The sequence below is a fragment of the Chiloscyllium punctatum genome, chromosome 44, assembly GCF_047496795.1.
Source record: "Chiloscyllium punctatum isolate Juve2018m chromosome 44, sChiPun1.3, whole genome shotgun sequence".
Lineage (NCBI taxonomy): Eukaryota > Metazoa > Chordata > Chondrichthyes > Orectolobiformes > Hemiscylliidae > Chiloscyllium > Chiloscyllium punctatum.
The window spans coordinates 15,015,553-15,035,710 of NC_092782.1; the positions used below are offsets into that span (position 1 = coordinate 15,015,553).

Below are 20,158 nucleotides of genomic sequence, written 5' to 3' on the forward strand. Positions count from 1 at the left end.
TAGAAGAACCTAGATGTGCGCGTGTGTAAATCATTGAAGGTGGTAGGACAGTTTGCGAGAGCAGTTAATAAAAGAAGCAATGACCTGGATTGAGACTGATGATAGAAACATAGAGCACAGGAGGAAGACAGTTATGTTGAGTTTATAAGAGGCAGTAGTTGATCTCAGCTGAAGAGATGTGTGTGTCGTGCTTTAGGAAGGATATGTAGGCATTGGAAACCGTGTTCAAATATTTCACAAGGATGGTTCCAGGGATGAGGAACTCCCGTAAAGAGGATAGATTGCAGAAGTTGGGATGGTTTCCTTCAGAGGAAAGACAAAGTGGATATTTTGATAAAGGTTACCAAAATCATGAGGAAACTGATGGAACAGGATGGAATTTTTCCACTTGTGAAAGGGTGGCAGCCAAATAGGTTTGGATTTAAAATAATTGGTAAAAAAAATCAAAAGTGACAGGTGGGATCTGGAGTGCATTACCTTTTGTGCAGTGGAAACAGGTTCAATTGAGGCATTCCATTTGGAGTTAGCTTTCTGGAAAGGATGAATAAGCAGGGTTATGGGGCGAATGTGGGAGAACAGCAAGCAGGTTGGGCTGAATGGCCTCCAGCACTAGCAGTTCTATGATACTGTAAACCCTGGTGAGAGCTGCACATGATTGAATTACCATTGTTTCTTGTTTCAATAATGTTCCTCTTGTCCATTCTCTGACCAAACGTTGGGAACGTTTACTGAAGAAACTTCACGCACTCAACATCTAGCCCCTCAATTCAAAATATGAGCAAATGATCCACACCCCAAAATGCTTGAAGAAATCTAGTTTTACCTACAATGAGCTTGTTTGAACTTGCTTCACATCAAACTAATGAATATTGTCAGTCTATTGATCAAGGGAGGGTCTGTATCTATTAATCCAAAGATAAAAAGCTGTTTAAATGCATCAAAGACAAATGGTATTTGTCCCATTGTGCCATCCGATCTTACCTGTTCTACTTAATGGTGTGGCTTAAAGATTTGCAGATTAATATATGTTTGGAATGAAATGTTAAATATTAACTTCTCAAGTCCAAAGCCTTTTCCAGCTCATTCATCTGGAAATGTGAGAGCCTTCCTTGACTGCTTTCTGACTTATTATGAACTTTACTTCCTGCCTTATGTTTACTTGTGATCAACTTGAGCTTTGCTCCTTCCCTCCCTCTAACATCATTGAGTTGCAAGACTTAAAAGCATTTTTCATCAGCCCTGGAGGGTGCAGGCAAACTAATCATTCTTCTGAAAAAGCAGGTTCTGTCCAGAGGCCACTCTAGTACTGGCATCTTTCCCAATTCTTTACCCTTGCCCATGTCAACGTGGAATGGCCTTGCGGAATTGCTACAAGGGATGTGCAGGCTGGGTGGATTAGCTGTGGGAAATGCAGGTTACAGGAATGGGGTGGGTCTGGGTGGGATGCTCTTTGGAGGGTCAGTATGGACATGATGGGCTAAATGGCCTGCCTCCACACTATAGGGATTCTACAATTCAACATGACTGCTATTGTCAATCCACAGTAAAGGGAATCCGTGTGCACCAACCACAAGATGCAATGCAGCAACCCACCAAGACTACTTTGACAGCGCATTACAAACCATGTGACCTTGACTAGCTGAAAGGACAAGGGCAGCAGATACTTGGGACCACCATCATCTATATTTTCCCCTCAAAGCTACTCACCATCCTGACTTGGAAATATGTCATCGCTTTGGAGCGTGTGCAGAGAAGGTTTACGAGGATGTTGCTTGGGATGGAAGGCGCTAGCTATGAAGAGGGGTTGTTAGGATTGTTTTCATTAGGGGAAAAAAAGGGGGACCTGATTGAGGTGTACGAAATCATGAAGAGTAGAGATAGGGTAGATAGAGATCAGCTTTTACCCAGGGTGAGGGATTAAATAATGAGAGGTGAAAGGTTTCAGGGGGATACACACGTAAAGCACTTTACACAGAGGGTGGTAGGTGCCTGGAGCGTGTAGAGGCAGGCACTGTAGGTTCTGGACAGATGCATGAGTAGGTGGGGAGCAAAGGGATACAGATGCTTGGGAATTGGGCAATAGGTTTAGACAGTGGATTTGGATCAGCTCAGGCTTGGAGGGCTGAAGGGCCTGTTCCTAGGCTGTAAATTTTCTTTGTTCTTTGTTCATCACTCTGTCACGGTCGCTGGGTCACAATCTGGAACTCCATCCTTCAGGGCATTGTAGATCAGTGATACAAGAAGGCAGCTCACCTGCACCTTCTCAAGGGCAACAGTGGTGGGCAATAAATGCTGGCCCAGAGGTGCCCAGATCCCACTAGGTATATTTTTAAATGTCTTTCAATTCTTTGGGGCATTCCACAGTATGTAAAGCAAATGAATGTTGTTTGTTGCATTGGCATCATGTGAGCAATTGTGGCAGGTGATTGTGCAGAGCAAGATCCCAGAAACAGCAATTAAACAAATTGTGGTGGCCTGTTAAAGAATAAAAACTGCAATACTAGACTGACCCTTTTTTTAAAAAAAAAAGGTAGTGCCGTGGGTTTTTAAAATATATGGTACCTAAGGGGGCCTCGCTTAAAAAATGTGATAATGTAGTATTAACCTGTGCCTGAAGAATGGGCCAAGGCAGAAGTTGTGTGCACCTACTCTGCAATAGGTCTTGAGCCCATGACCTCCCGACTTGTGGGCAACTTGGCCAAGACTGTGTGACTGTGAATGGGTTGATGGGTATTTACCTGAATACCCATTGATGGATGAGGGAAAAGTGATTTGTACAATATAGACATGAATGATCAGTGGGTGAGTTGTACTTTTGAGATGGGAAATATTTATCTTGCTAGTTCATCTTCCCATATTCAAATCAGAAGGTATAACTCATTCATACAAGGAAATGGCAGATAAAAATAGTTGCTTGATGCTTCCTGGAATGCAAGCTGTTGTTGCAAAATGGAACCAAAGCAACAATTAACACCATGATTTTTTTCAAAGTTCTTATTAAAAGGTTCTGGCTGCAATAACATACTGTTTTATTTACAATCTTTACTTTTTTTTTGTTTTTTTTGTTTTTGTTTGGGCGGCACGGTGGTTAGCACTGCTGCCTCACAGCGCCAGAGACCCGGGTTCAATTCCCGCCTCAGGTGACTGACTGTGTGGAGTTTGCACGTTCTCCCCGTGTCTGCTTGGGTTTCCTCCGGGTGCTCCGGTTTCCTCCCACAGTCCAAAGATGTGTAGGTCAGGTGAATTGGCCATGCTAAATTGCCCGTAGTGTTAGGTAAGGGGTAAATGTAGGGGTATGGGTGGGTGGCGCTTCGGCGGGTCGGTGTGGACTTGTTGGGCCGAACGGCCTGTTTCCACACTGTAATGTAATCTAATCTATTCTAAACTCTTTCTCCTCCAGCCTGACTCATCAGCAATCACTGATTGCAGTTTAAAATGGACAGTGAGAGTTCTGACCTTACTTTAAAGGGGCAGGCGTTACCAAAAAAACCAAATTTGAAATGAAAGTAGAACTTTCCGGAAACATTGAGCCTACCAGGGCAAAGACAGCTTGACCAAACTATTGAAGTCCAGACATGTAAACCAGACTCTTGGCTTTAGGTGCTAACTATGGGTAACACCCACGTCAGTCATAAAATTGTTGGTTCAAATCTCATCTGAGTTGAACACCAAATCCAGCCTGACACTCCCCTGTACTACTGAGGGAGCCCTGCATTGTCAGAGATGCCATCCTTTAGGTGAGATGTTAGACTGAGGTCCTGTTTATTCTGGAAAAGCTCAGCAGGTCTGGCAGCATTTGTGTAGAGACATCAAAGTTAACGTTTCGAGACCGGCGACCCTTCCTCAGTTCCCGAAACGCTGACTGATTTCTCTTCACAGATGCTGCCAGACCTGCTGTGCTTTACCAGCAACTTTTATTTTTGTTTCTGATTTTCAGCATCCACAGTTCTTTTGGTTTTATTCTGTCCTGTTTATCTTGTTGGATAGAGGCTTCTACTTTGTTCATGGGCATCAGCCTAGCTGGCTAGGGTAGCAATAATGCCCTCAAAGGTGTACTTTCATTCCTTAAACTGCTGCAATCCCTATGATGTAGGGACACCCATAATGCTGCTCAGAAGAAAATTCCAGGATTTTGGCCCAGCAACAGTGAAGGAATGGTAATGTATTTCCAAGTCAGGATGGTGGGTGGCTTGGAGGGGAACTTGCAGGGGATGATGTTCCCATCTATCTCTGACCCTTTTCCTTCCAGGCAGTAGAGGCCACCGTTTTGGATGGGTTGCTGAAGGACTTAAAGATCCCTTCGAACCATTTTGAGAGAAAGGGAGTTCTCCCTAGTGTCTTGGCCAAGATTTATACCACAACCAACATTTGCTCATTATCTCAGTTTGCTGCATGCAAGTTGGCTGCTATGATTATATTTTTTTAATTAATGACCAAATTTGAGCACTCCAGAGTGATACACTGCAGTTGCGAGAGCGATGATACAAATTCAGGTTCATGCTTTGTCTTTCCAGATGAATGTTTCTGATCTGAATTTCTTCTTTATCTTTAGGCAGGAGAATTGTAAGGCTCAGGAGAAATTTCCACATAACATCCAACCTTGTTCAGCTTCGGCCACCTTCCTTACACATCCACATCATTTTCTTTTACAGTAAAATAAAGATTCAAGTGTTGAGCTGATAGATTGTGCAGTGATTAGCATATTGTCAAGTTGATAGGCTTGCAATCTCACTGACCCCTTTAGTTTGGATGTGGGCATCACTAGTAGGACCAGTATTTGCTGCCCATCCCTAATTTTGCCAGGGGAAAGTAATGGGGGGTGAGCTACCACCTTGTACCCACATCCGCCCATCTGATTTAGTTCTTCTATTGTTTTGTTAAGGACAGAATGTCAGCTTGCCTGACTTGAAGTTTAAAAGGATTAACAAAACTTGGAAGTTAACTGCCAGTCATCGTTAGTTAGTGCCTACTATGCGGCAGCACCTCAACCAGAGTCCTCTTGCTGATTAACTAGTGTTCCCTTTACTTGGGTAGTTATTGAGAATTGGCCTGATGAGCGCAAGACAAAAATCTTTAGTAAAGTGTCTTTTTTTTAATGTCAGCAATACTAGAGTTCTGATTTAACCAAATGATGACTTGTGAAGTTTGGCCCTAATATCCCAATGCTCGTCCAACTCCATTTTACTTCCCAAGGTGTATGCACCTTCCCGCTTCTTCCTCAAAATGCACCACCTCATTTTTATTGATGCTAAAATTCACATATATTTATGTGGTCTTTCATCAAGTCTGAAAACTTCTAAATCATTTCTGTAGTTTTTTTTTAAAAGTAAAAAATCCGCGTTTACCCTAGATTGGGAAAACTCTTGGAATTGCCTCCAATCATTCCACAAACTTAATTTTTACAGGGATTGCCATTTTAGGCAGGGTCACCACGTTTAAAAGTTCTGGGAGATCGCACAATCTAAACAAATGGTCAAAGTAACCTTTCTGCTGAACTAAGGCTAGTTTGGAGTTTCAAAGACAGATGTGATTTTGCTACGTTTGCTAACAGTTTATTTTGAGCAAGTTTTCACATTTGATGATTTGATGCGAACTGATAATGGTATGTGGAAGGGGGTCTAGTGCTTATTGGCTTAATTTTGAATTTCTTAGTTCTGCTTATTGGCTACATTTTTGAGTGCCAGCACAAACCGTTCTTTCTTTGCATCTGTGTGGGATGATGCAGTAAAAAGAGAGATGCTCTCTTGATTATATTTTATTTCTGCACTCCTGTTAAGAAATTTAACTGCTATAACCTGGTCCTCCAAATCAACATCAAATTCATTTTATGGCCCATTTATTCAGTCTACAAGTTAAACTACAATGTTACGATTTCTGGTAAGATACCGGTTAGTCTGGCCTAACTTTGTCTTTTTTAAGTATTGATGATAATACGCAGTAATTGAAATAAGTTCCCATTCTCTGGACAGCGTCCTCTCTAGCAAGGTTCACTTATTGCCCATGCCAAGTTGATTTTAATCTAGAAAGTCCAGCATTGAAGGATACAACTGGAGCCAATCTTTGTATACTTCAATAAGTGTTTATTTACAGAGCTGTACACTCAAATGCGAACACTGCTGGTTTCAACCTGTTCCTATTTAGTTGATTTTTTAAAAATCCATCGGTTTGCACGTGTTATGATACATCTTCCGGGCAAACTAGCCTGAGTTTGGACCTTGCCCAGAAGAAGGACAATTACCATGCCACCACAAATGATTCTCTAATTAATGCCTGACGATGGCATATAGTTGAATCATTAACATGAATGGTAGCGGTGTTGAGCCTATCTAAATCATTGCAGTCATTGCAGAAAAAGTAGGGAATCCCAGGTAACTGACCCAACATGGCAGCACTGTTGGTCAGTGGTTAGCACTGCTACCTCTCAGTGCCACGGACCTGGGTTCAATCTCCCCCTCTAGCAGCTGTCTATGCATTCTGCCTGAATCTGCATGGGTTTCCTGCATGTGCTCTGGTTTCCTCTGACAGTTCAAAGATGTGCAGGTTAGGATGGATTGGCCGTGCTAAATTGCTCATAGTGTCCAGGGATGTGCAAGCTAGGTGGATTGGCCATGGCAAATTTGGAGTTACGGGAATGAGGTAGGTGGCTAGGTCTGGGTGCTCTTTGCAGGGTCAGTGTAGACTCGATGGGCTCAATGGCATATTTCCACACTGTAAGGATTCTATCGTTCTATGAACATGACCCCAGGTCCAAAAGGGAATTGGATACAATATATGGCCAACAGAGGATTGTGGGCAACTTGGAGGTGGTAACATTCCCATTTCATTGACGCTATTGCCATGGGTGATGAGGATCAGAGGGGGAAGGATGCTTATTGCTGCTTGTTCAAGTGTTTCAAATAATGATATCATCCTCATCTTCAACAGACAGGACGTTGCTACAAGGGACTGCAGTTACATATTCCTCAGAGTTTGCAAGGGAGCCAAGCTCCTCTCCACTTACTGCCATGTTCTCAACCATGGATGCTCCTTAACTCTGTAACCCCATACTCCCACTCACCGTTGCTGGGTAAGCATTTCCTATAGCAGACTTTAAACTGCAGTTGAAACCTGTAACAGTTCAAAGTACAATTGCTTTCTTGTTGTACTGTCAACCATTTTTGTGTAGCGCTTTGGTCCTCGTTTAATATAACCATAGAATATAATTTACAAATTGTGCTCTTGAGGAAATTCTAATTTTGGTTATTGAGAGAAAGGACACAGGAACTGGAGTAGGCCATTCAGTCCATCAAGCCTGTTCTGCCTTTTGATACAATCATGACTGTTTGAACCTTTCATTGCCTTCTCGTCACCCAATCCTCATAACCGTGAATGCCATTAGAAATCAGAAATGTATCCATCTATACTTCGGGCTGTGGAACCTCAAGTTTTATGTGGTAGAGAATTCCAGATTTTGACAAATCAGTGTTTTACAATGCTGCTTCCCACTGTCCGGCAGTAGATTGCCATTGAGGTGGTCAACCATTGCCAACTTTCTGGGTATTTTAAGTTGGAGAATTCTCCTGTTTTACAATGCTGAGACTAGTTTTGACAGAAATCAGATTTGCCCTTGTCAGTACAACAGCTAGCAAGTTATAAAAGGTGTTTACAGCACATGAGTTAACACATGTTCAAGTTAATATTAAAACAACACAGCTCTTCATTGAGGGATTGCTCTGCCTGGTTGGTGCTCTGTAACTGCAAAGCCCAAAAAAAAAACAGAGCATCCATTTAATCAACGATGTGAAGGTTAAGTGGATTGGCCATGCTAAATTGACCCATAGCATCCAGTGACATGCAGACTAGATGGGTTAGCCATAGGAACTGCAGGGTTACAAGGATATAGTAGGGGATAGGTCTGGGTTGGATACTCTTTGAAGGGTCAGTGTGAACACAATGGGCTGAATGGCCTACTCTCACACTGTGGCGGTTCTATGATTTCATGAGGTGGCTGCAAGTCAATCTCCAACCAACAAACTGCTCTGAAAACTCTGCTGTTTTGACAATTGAGTATAAAAGTTGGCAAGTCATATTACAACTGTATAAGGCTTGGTCATGCTGCATTTGCAGCATTGTGTGCAGTTCTGGTTGCCACAGAATCTGAACGAGGTGGAGGCTCTGAGGTAGCTGCAAAAGAGATCTTACCAGCATGTTGCCTGGATTGGAGTGTGTTGGGTAAAAGGAGAGGTTGGACAACCCTCAGGTTGTTTTCATTAGAGCATGGGAGACTGAGGGGTGACTCTAAAAGTGTATAAAATTGAGAGGCCTGGATAGTCAGAGTTTTTCGCCAGGGTAGAAATGTCAAATGTCAGGGAGAAAAGGTTTAAGGTGAAGCTGGGGGAGAGGTTTTTTTTTAAACCAGAGGGTAACGTGTCTAGAATGTGCTGCCAGGGGAGGTGGTAGAAGCAGATATGAGAGCAATATATAAGAGGCATTTTGACAGACTTGTAAACAGGCAGAAAATAGAAGGATACAGACCATGAGCACTCAGATGGGATTAGTTTGGAATAGCATCATGGTTGGTACAGAAACATGGGCTGAAAGACCTGTTCATGTATCGTATTGTATATGTTCTATATCTAATCCTCACCACAAACCTAATCCATTATTTTTCAAGGTCATACATCCTGCATGTTCCATTGAAATCCATTCATCAGCTTGAGATAAATGCAAATTCAATTGATGTTACATTCTTACTATTGCTTATGCAGTTTGTAAAATGGAAGTAATGATGGTTGGGTACCTTACTGGATGTCTGAAGTTGACCAGTTGCTTTTATTTTTGCAGGTTTTTTGTGATAGAAATCTCCTGTGATAGCAAATGCAAATTAGTCTTGGTTTCGTGTTTCAACACAGTTTGGCTATTTTGAAAGTTGGAACTGGGCAGGGACCTTGTTTCTATAAGTCATTAGAGATGTGCAATATGGAAACAGGCCGTTCAGTCCAACTCGTCCATGCAGACCAGCTATCCTGAATTGATCTAGCCCCATTTGACAGCACATGGCTCATATCCCTCTAAACCATGCCTATTGGTGTATCCATCCAAATGCCTTTTTAAATGTTGTAATTATGCCAGCCCCACCACCACCTCCAGCAGCTTATTCCATACATGCACCATCCTCTGCATGAAGAAGTTGCCCCTTAGGTCCCTTTTAAATCTGTTTCCCCTCTCTCTTTCCCCCCCCCCCCCCCCCACCCACCTTTAACCCTGTAGTTTTGGGCTCCCCTACCCTGGGGAAAAGGTATTTTACTGTTCACCCTCTCCAGGCCCCTCATAAACCTCTATAAGGTCACCCCCTCAGCCTCCCATGCTGCAGGGAAGATACCCCCTGCCTCTCCCCCTCCCTCCAACCCACACAACATCCTTGTCAAGCTCTTTTGAACCCTTTCAAGTTTAACAACATCTTTCCTACTGTAGTGAGTTATAAAGGAGGAGGAGGCCATCCAGCCCAAACTAAACTAGTTGAATCCCATAATAAACGAGGAGAATGAGATTGTTCTAATCATCATATTGTTGTTGGTCCATTTCTCAGTCTGATTGACCAAGTTATAATCCCACTCTTGCATTTTTTTTTTGAACTCTTCCATTTTATCACTTTTATTTACCTTTTGTCTCAACTATATCTTTTTAAAACTCACTGAGCAGTAAGTTGTGGAACGTAATTATTACCTCCTGGGTATTGAAGTTGAGAAGCCGTAATGTTTCACCAGTGTTTTAGTAAGTTTGCTTGAAATAATGTCTCAAAAACTTTCAACGTGACCAAAGAAGAGCGAATTAGGTTTTGGCAAAGACATGGATTATGATTAAATCCTGGAATTATTTGAGAGTTCACGAAGCTTGGGAGATAGGATGAATGTTGACTTGTTTTATTTATGAAATTGTTTGGAATAGATTATTTCATTAACTGTGGTGCAATTTGTGAAATCACAAGCAGAATTTTCAGAGCAGATTGTAGGGTGTGGATTGGCCAGTAAGATGGAAACTTTTAACATTAGAACTACAGACTGATTGATTTTTTTTAAAAAAGTTTTTAACCAGGCAGGGAGAATTCTCAGGGAAGCATTGTAATAACACTGTGTTAACACTCTGGCAGAGGTGTGCCCCTTCTGAGTGCTGTCTTCATCTTGCATTTGTCATATTGCCCCATTGCTGAATCACGAATATCACAAAAGGTTTCAATTCTGGTTTTAATTGAATGTTAGAGGAGGTCTGAAAATGATTAAAGCTCCTGAAATTATTTCAGCAATTTAACAGATGAAACACAGCTCTTCACCTTGACTTTAACATTGCTATGGAATCATACAGCATGGAAACAGACCCTTAGGTCCAACTAGTCCCACCTGCCTGCACTTGGCCCATATCCATCTAAACCTTTCCTATTCATGAACTTGTCCAAATGTCTTTAAAACTTTACCTGCATCTACCACTTCCTCTGGCAGTTCATTCCACACATGAACCATTGTTTTGTTTCAGAAAAGTTGCCCAAGTCCTGTTTTAAAACCTTCGCCTTTCACCTAAAAACAAAATGTCTCCTAGTTTTAAATTCCCCTACCCTCGGGAAAAGACCTCGCTGTTCACCTTACCAATGCCCCTCATGATTTTATAAGCCTCTACAAGATCATTCCTCAACCTCCTGCACTCCAGTGAAAAAGGTTTCAGACTATATTTATAACTCAAATCCTCCATTCCCAGCAACATCTTTGTAAATCTTTTCCAAATCACCTCCAATTTAGTAATATCCTTCCTATAGCAGGGTGACAAGAACTGTAGACTGTACTCCCAGATGAGCCTTCCCAGCATCCTATACAACCTCAATATGACATCCCAACTCCAATACTCAAAGTCTGAACAATGAAGACAAGCATGCTAAATGACTACTTAACCACCCTGTGTACCTGTGAAGCAAATTTCAAAGAATTAAATACCTGAGCCTCTTGATCTCTGTTCTGCAACCCTACCCAGGGCCCTACCATTAATTACATAAATCCTGCACTTGTTCGTTTTACCGAAGTCCAATAGCTCGCATTTATCCAAAATAAACTCCATCTGCCAATCTCATCAGTCCATTGACCCAATTGATCAAGATCTCTTTGTAATCTTAGATGACCTCCTTCACTATCCATTTTACTACTAATTTGGTGTAATCTGCAAACTTACTAACCATGCCTCTGATATTCTCATCCAAGCTGGTCATGTAAATGGCAAGCAACAGTGGACTGAGCACCAATTCCTGTGGAGCACTGCTGGTCACAGGCCTCCAGTCTGAAAACAACTCCTCTACCATTACTCTCTGTCTCCTGTCATTAAACCAATTTTGTATCCAACTGGAAAGCTCACCCCGAATCCCATGTGATCTCCCTTTTACTGTTTCAGTCTACCATGCAGTGCCTTTATCAAACATTTTACTGAAGTCCATGGAGACAACATCTACTGCTCTTCCCTCATCAATATTTTTGGTTACTTTAGAGTCAGAGTCATAGTCATAGAGGTTTACAACATGGAAACAGACCCTTCGGTCCAACCCGTCCATGCCGACCAGATATCCCAACCCAATGTAGTCCCACCTGCCAGCACCCGACCCATATCCCTCCAAACCATTATATATCCATCCAAATGCCTCTTAAATGTTGCAATTGTACCAGCCTCCACCACATCCTCTGGCAGCTCATTCCATACAGGTACCACCCTCTGTGTGAAAACGTTGCCCTGTAGGTCTCTTTTATATCTTTCCCCTCTCACCCTAAACTTATGCCCTCTAGTTCTGGACTCCCCGATCCCAGGGAAAAGACCTTGTCTATTTATCCTATCCATGCCTCCCATAATTTTGTAAACCTCTATAAGGTCACCCCTCAGCCTCTGATGCTCCAGGGAAAACAGCCCCAGCCTGTTCAGCCTCTCCCTATAGATCAAATCCTCCAACCCTGGCACCATCCTTGTAAATGTTTTCTGAACCCTTTCAAGTTTCACAGTATCTATCCGTTAGTAAGGAGACCAGAATTGCATGCAATATTCCAACAGGGGCCTAACCAATGTCCTGTACAGCTGCAACATGACCTCCCAACTCCTGTACTCCATGCTCTGACCAATACTTCCTCCAAAAAAAAACCCTCAATCAAGTCTGTGCGACACAGTTTTCCTCACACAAAACCTTGCTGACCATCCCTAATCAGTCCTTATTTCTCCAAATGTATGTAAATCTGATTTTTTTTTGTGAAACGAGGTAATATTAACTAGATATTGTGTTTGAGTACTTTTCTGACTGACCATCCTAGCTTTCAACAAAAGTAATGGTGGAACCCATCGCCAGGGGAGGTGGTTGACAACAGAACAATCAATTTCCATGACTCAGCTACGATGTTCAGCTTTGGAGGTCACCAAAGAGAAGTGACCTATTGTTTAGAAAATGTTGTTATTCTAGAATTTGCAATTTAACTGACTTAAATTGTGACATTTTATGTGTTTATTTTATTTTACTCAACCTGTTTAGACATGTAATAACACACTCTGGAGCAAGTGGGACTTGAACCCAGGCTTCCTGGTTCAGAGGTGGGCATAATGACATGTACGGTTTCTTTGATAGATGCCTTACTGTTGGAGGACTTTTATCCAAAGCATCGCTTCCAAAATTCCCTCCACATTCACCACAACATCGAACAGCAAAACTCTATGGCTTCCGCAGATGAGCTCATTAACATCCAGTCTAAGTAAGTAACCAAGTCCACACTGATTGGCCCACAGACTGAAACTCTGGTTATTTCAGATATTGGGAAATCATTTTAGGCAAACAAATCATACAATAAATCTCACCATGTCCTGACCTGGAATGACACCTCTTCCTTCACTGTCACTGGATCAAACTCCTGGGATGTCCATCCTCAGCATTGTGGGATTCCATACACCACATGAACTGAGACTGCTCAAGAAATCCACCTGAGTCCCCACCTTCTGACTCAACTGCAGAGGGGTAAGGAATATTGGAGTTGCCCAAGCAAGGTACAAACCTTGTAAATCATTTTATAGATTCTGGTTATCCAATTTCAATTGACTGGTTGGAAGTATTAAAGCCTTCCTTGTCAACACTATGATAAATGGTTTACTGCTGGTATAACATACCTGTCACAGCAAACTGTAGATAGACAGGTCTTAGATCTGAGTGTTTTGTCCAATGGTGAAAGGTCCGGCTTTAATTGGACATGGGGAATATGTCCAGCAGCCAGGTGAAACGACAAGACCTCGATATTAGACTGGCCCCATGTTTGACCAGTGCACACTCGAACTGAGAGCCCAAGCACTGATGAGAATCTGTCCCCTGTGGACCTTCACACTCTTGCTGTGCTTCTCTGGTTAAGTAAAGTGGACCCCTTCTGCCTTATATGCAATTTCTCCTCACCTTAGAAACGAGGAGTCCACATTTTGCCTTTTGAACTCTGCATGCCACTTTGGAGTTGTTACTCCAGTGGTACACTCGGGAGGCATTGAGGTAGGAATCTGATGTGGAACATATATTTTTGAAATATAAAAAAAAGTAGTTTAATCATAAATTATTTTGATCCGTACAATTGGTCATGCCATACATACGTAATCATTCCATTTCTTTGCATGCAGAGAACGAGTAATCGTTCGAATATACAGGCCGGTATGTTTACTATCCATATTTTTAGCTGAGGTGTCAGCAGAGCCCACTTACTGCGTGGGCCCCCTGTTCTTAGGCAGGCAGATGTTACATGGTGGTCTTTCCCCACCGCGCCTTGGCAGCAGCTGCCCCAAACTTCAGCACGTTGCTCAACACGTAGTCCTGGACCTTGGAATGTGCCAGTCTGCAACACTCAGTCGGGGTCAACTCCTTCAGCTGGAAGATCAACAGGTTTCGGACCGCCCAGAGAGCGTCCTTCACAGAGTTGATGATCCTCCAGGCACAGTTAATGTTCATCTCGGTGTGCGTCCCGGGGAACAGACTGTAGAGCACGGAGTCCCGCGTCATGGAGCTGCTTGGGATGAACCTCGACAAACACCACTGCATTCCTCTCCAGATTTCTTCTGCATAGGCACATTCCAGAAGGAGGTGTGTGACAGTCTCGTCCCCCCCGCAGCCGCTTCGAGGGCAGCATGCGGTACGGCAGAGAGTCCGGGCGTGCATGAAGGATCTCACAGGCAGAGCCCTTCTCACCACCAGCCAAGCCATGTCTTGGTGCTTGTTGGAAAGTTCTGGTGGTGATGCAATCTACCAAATGACTTTGACAGTCTGCTCAGGGAACCGCTCGACAGGATCCGCCCTCTCCTTTTCCCAAAGGGTCTCAAGGACACAACGTGCTGACCACTTCCTGATCTGATGTGGAACATACATTATAACATGCTATATGTCACTACACATTCCAACCCAGCCACACGCTCTGCAGCCGAGTGAGGGAGTTATTTTTAAAACCTAGCTTTGAAGTCAGTATAATGCCTTTAATAGACAGCAAATTTACAATGCAAACAAGAAGGAACACAAGTGAATAATTACCTGTTTTTCCCTTTTCTGTGGTTGTGCTCATTTCAATTCCAGTTTGTTAACCTGTTGCACAGTACAATGAAACCTATTCAAATACTGAGCTTGTGAAACAATTCAATGCTCTGACATTGTGCTGATTCTCCTGCAGTAAAACCAGGCCCACTGTTTATTAAGAGATGCAAATCATCGACATTTTAATTTGCTGACAGATGCCAGGTGCAGACAGTCCTGCAGACCGAGGGAGAGATTTCTGTCACTGAGGTGATCGGAGAGCATCTGAACAAGGTCAGTACATCATCTTCTCTAATACAAAAACCAAATACTGCAGAAGCTGGAAATCTGAAAGAAAAACAGAATGCCGGAGCAACTCCACAACTTGGGCAGCACGTTTGAGAGAGAGAGACGGAGTTAATCTTTTGAGTCCAATTCTGAAGAAGGATCATGTTGGACATGAAACAAACTGCTTTGTAAGCCAGAGCCAAAATGTTAACTCTGTTCCTCTCTCCAGCCCTGTTGAGGTTCTCCAGCAATTTCTGTTTTTGTTAGTGCCCATTCATACTTGAGGGTTGGTATCAATCCTGCTGAAGATTTGAAGCCTTTCTCTAGCTCCTGGATTGATTTTCAACTTTGTTGCATAACATCCAAAGGCATCTAATAGGATCCATTAGGAATGCCTGGCACCAACTGGAATAGGAGGTCTGGTGATGGTTATGTGTGAATTGAAGGATAAATGAGTGAGCATTTGACTATGGGATCGAGTCGTCAGTGATTTTGGAGTTGGTGGAGTGAGCAGAAATAAGACTGACTGACTGGAAAAATTCCTAAAGTACAGTATGACAACATACAAACGATCAAAGGGTCAGATGATGAACTGCAGGGAACAAATCAGTTTTCACTCAATTATTGGTAAAAACAACCATCAGGTTGGACTGGGTTGTGCCGACTTAAGATTCTGCAATAGCAGTGAAGTTAAAAACTGTAGAAACAAATTCAAGAATGAAAGCAGAGACCGCCTATTCCAGAGATGGAAACCTGCGTATTTGTTTTGATGAAGCAGGAGTCATGGTTTGGAGATATCTTTCTCTTTTTTTTTTGGTCTGGAGACCTATGAAAATCCAGGGTGTTAGGTGCTATTTTAATTTCCCTAAATATTGACACAACTGGTTATCTTCCCAAGAGTTATCACATTGTGTTTGGGAGATGTCACGGTTTGTAATGACAGATTGGATAGAATTGTGTAAAGCAGTCTAGCTTATAGTTACAAAAAAAAACCCAAAAGAACTGTGGATGCTGGAAGTCTGAAACTAAAACAGAAAGTTTTGGAAAATCTCAGCACGCCTGGCTGGCAGTAAATGTGGGCTCAATATGTTTATTCTTCTCTTTCCACATCTGGTTGTATCTGCTGTTTGGTTTCTTTCATTCATGAGAGATAATGGTCACTGCCTCATCCACTATTTATTGTCCATCTCCAGTTGACATTATAAAGGTGACAGTGAGCCATCATCTTGAGTACTGCAGTTGTGATTTAGGGATGTCCACACTACTGTTCAGGGGAGAATCCTGAAAGACTGAGGGCAGCAACAGTGTATTGCCAAGTCAGGTCACTTTCTTATGGAGAGAAGCTTGTATGGGGTGGGGTTCCCATGTACCTGCTAGACTGCAGTGGCCACAGGTTTGGAAGGTGATACTGAAGGAGCCTTTGAGTTGCTGCAGTATGTCTTTGTAGATTGTACTCAGTGCTGCTACTGAGCGTCAGTGGTGGAGGGAGTGGATGCCTGTGGATATGGGCTGTTTTTGTCCTGGACGGTGTCAAGCTGCTTAAGTATGGTTGGAGCTGCACCCATCGAGGCAAGTGGGAGTATTCCATCACTCTCCTGACTTGTGATTATAGATGGTCGACAGGCTTTGGGGTGTCAGAGGGTGAGTTACTCACTGCAGGATTCCTAGCCTCTGACTCGCTTTTGAGCCATTGTATTGAAATGCTTCATTCAATCCAGTTTCTGGTCAGTGGTAACTCCCAGGGTGTTGATTTTATGATCTCTGAATTTTTTTTAAAAAGAGCTTTTGAAGTGCACTCATTGCTGTAGCATGGAGAACATGACAGACTGGTTGAGCACAGAAAGTCAGCCACAAATAGAAATGTGCTGACCAGTTGGATGAGAGATGCATGTTAAGTTGGACTCCAAAGCAAATGCCTTCACTCTTTAAGTTTAAAAAATCTCTCAATACCAGGTTATAATCCAACAGGTTTATTTGGAAGTGCTAGCATTTAGAGCACAACTTTTAGATAGTGCCTTGGGAACTTTCACATCCACCTGAGGGTAGGCAGGCCCTCAACTTAATGCTTCAATTGAAATCTTCCAAATTTGCCAGGAGTCTCACATCCTACTTTAAAATGAGGTGAGATAACTATGTGTAGTTTGAAGGACCACCTGATTCCCCCCACTGATCAGGCAGTTCTGAGACCACCAGTGGGCCTTTGTCCAATAATAGGTCCCCATTCATCAATGTCTTTCTGGACAGAAAATGCCAATCAAATCGCCACACACTCAATCGAAGCAAGGTTCTGCAGAGATTTTTATAGATGGGAAATGGGAAAGAAAAATCTTCTGTGGGCTAAAGATACAAAGGATAAAATGAGGTCATGTCTCATGGCCACAGAATTTTCTGTTGGCCAAGCTGAATTGTTGATTGATAAAGGTCCAGTCCTGAGTTATTGTCTCAGTTTGTTGCCCACGCAACATACTTGCGAGGCAAGGAATAGGGAGAGAGCAGTTGAAAACGTGGCTATAGGGGTGGTGCAGGAGCGAGGGATTCGGATACCTGGATAATGCAGTCCTCACTTTCACCTAGATAATTGGGACTTATTCTGGGGTAGCTAGGACCTCTGCAAACAGGTCTGCACCTGAACCAGAAGGGTACTAATATCCTGGGGGAAAATTTGCTAATGCAACTAAAACTAATTCAGCAGGGGGGTGGGAACCTGAATTGTAGCTCCATTTTACAGGAGTTTGAGAGTAGTGAGGTCATAAATAAGATTTCAAGGTCACAAGAGTCTACCGGCAGGCTGGTAGTTTGAAGTGTGTCTACTTCAATGCCAGGAGCATCCAGAATAAGGTGGGTGAACTTCCAGCATGGATTGGTACCTGGGATATTGTTGATGTGGCCATTTTGGAGACATGGTTAGAGCAGGGACAAGAATGAGGTTGTTGCAGGTTCTGGGGTTTAGATGTTTCAGTAAGAACACCGGAAGGTGGTAAAAGAGGGGGAGGTGTGGCATTGTTGGTCAAGGACAGCATTACGGTGGCAGAAAGGATTTTTGATGAGGACTCCTCTAATGAGGTAGTATGGGCTGAGGTTAGAAACAGGAAAGAAGAGGTCACCCTGTTGGGAGTTTTCTGTAGGCCTCCGAATACCTCCAGAGAGGTAGAGGGAAGAATTGCAATGATTATTCTGGATAGGAGCGAGAGTAACAGGGTAGTTGTTATGGGGACTTTAACTTTCCAAATATTGACTGGAAATGCTATAATTTGAGTACTTCAGATGGGTCCATTTTTGTCCAATGTGCGCAGGAGGGTTTTGTGAAACAGTAAGTAGACAGGCCAACAAGAGGCGAGGCCACATTGGATTTGGTACTGGGTAATGAACCAGGCCCGGTGTTAGCTTTGGAGGTAGGTGAGCACTTTGGTGATAGTGCCCACAATTCAGTTAAGTTTACTTTAATGATGGAAAGGAATAGGTATATAGTATAGGGCAAGAGTTTTGCTGGGGAAAAGGCAATTCTATTGCGATTAGGCAAGATTTAAGATGCATAGAATGGGGAAGGAAACTGCAGGGATGGGCACAATTGAAACGTGGAGCTTGTTCAAGGAACAGCTACTGTGGGTCCTTGATAAGTATGTACCTGTCAGGCAGGGAGGACGTGATCAAGTGAGGGAGCTGTGACTTACAAAAGAAGCTGAATCACTTGCCAAGAGGAAGGAGGCTTATGTAAAGATGAGATGTGAAGGTTCAGTTTAAGGCACTTGAGTTACAAGCTAGCCAGGAAATCCCTAAAGAGAGAGCAAAGAAGAGCCAGGCGGGGACGTGAGAAATGTTTGGCAGGTAGGATCAAGAAAAATCTTTAAAGCTTTCTATAGGTATAACAGGAATAAAAGAACTGACTAAAGGAACGTTAGGGCCAGTCAAGGACAGGAGTGGGAAGTTGTGTGTGGAGTCCAAGGAGATAGGAAAGGCATAAAATGAATATTTTTCAACAGTATTCACACCGGAAATAGATAATGTTGTCGAGGAGAAAGATACTTAGATACAGGCTATAAGACCAGATGGGATTGAGGTTCACAAGGAGGAGGTGTTAGCAATTCTGGAAAGTGTGAAAATAGATAAGTCTGCTGGGCCGGATGGGATTTATCCTAGGATTCTTTGGGATGGTAGGGAGGAGATAGCAGAAACTTTGGCTTTGATCTTTAGGATCAAATTGTTGTCTGCAGGAATAGTGCTTAAAGACTAGACGGTGGCAAATGTTGTCCCCTTGTTCAAGAAGGGGAGTGACCAGTGGTGTGCCACAAGGATCAGTGCTGGGTCCACTACCTTTCGTCATTTTTATAAAGGATTTGGATGTGAACATAGGAGGTATAGTTGGTAAGTTTGCAGATGACGCCATCTGCGTTGGCTCTTATTGGTAGACGGATTAATCTTTGAAGCCATGAGGTCATGCTGCAGCAGAACAAAACTCTGGTGTGGCCATACTTGGAGTATTGCGTATAATTCTGGTTGACACATTGTAGGAAAAATGTGGAAGCTTTGGAAAGGGTTCAGAGGAGATTTACTAGGATGTTGCCTGATATGGGGGAAGGTCATATGAAGAAAGGCTGAGGGACTTTTGGCTATTCTCTTAGAAGGTTAAGAGGTCACTGAATAGAGACTGGGAATTCTGAGGGACAGGATGTACATGTATTTGGAAAGGCAAGGACTGATTAGGGATAGTCAACATGGCTTTGTGTGTGGGAAATCATGTCTCTCAAACTTGATTGAGTTGAAGAAGAAAGAGATTGATGAGGGCAGAGCAGTAGATGTGATCTATATGGACTTCAGTAAGGTGTTCGACAAGGTTCCCCATGGGAGACTGATTAGCAAGGTTAGATCTCATGGAATACAGAGAGAACTAGCCATTTGGATACAGAACTGGCTCAAAGGTAGAAGACGGAGGGTGGTGGTGGAGGGTTGTTTTTCAGACTGGAGGCCTGTGACCAGTGGAGTGCTACAAGGATCGGTGCTGGGCCCTTTACATTTTGTCATTTACATAAAGGATTTGGATGTGAGCATAAGAGGTACAGTTAGTAAGTTTGCAGATGACCCCAAAATTGGAGGTGTAGTGGACAGTGAGAGAGAAACCTCAGATTGCAACGCGATCTTGACCAGATGGGCCAATGGGCTGAGAAGTGGCAGATGGAGTTTAATTCAGATAAATGCATGATGCTGCATTTTGGGAAAGCAAATCTTAGCAGGACTTATACACTTAATGGTAAAGTTATGGGGAGTGTTGCTGAACAAAGAGACCTTGGAGTGCAGGTAAATAGGATAGTGAAGAAAGCGTTTGGTATGCTTTCCTTTATTGGTCAGAGTATTGAG

General features: G+C 42.9%; 1 protein-coding gene across 1 annotated transcript in view; it reads left to right on the forward strand.

Annotated features, from left to right (window-relative positions):
• lrmp (lymphoid-restricted membrane protein) overlaps positions 1–20,158 on the forward strand; it is a 165,181-nt gene that overhangs the window by 108,683 nt on the left and 36,340 nt on the right. Inside the window, 3 exon segments of the mRNA XM_072562048.1 lie at positions 6,925–7,066; positions 12,617–12,740; positions 14,737–14,812. Coding sequence (XP_072418149.1) covers positions 6,925–7,066; positions 12,617–12,740; positions 14,737–14,812 — 342 coding nt within the window.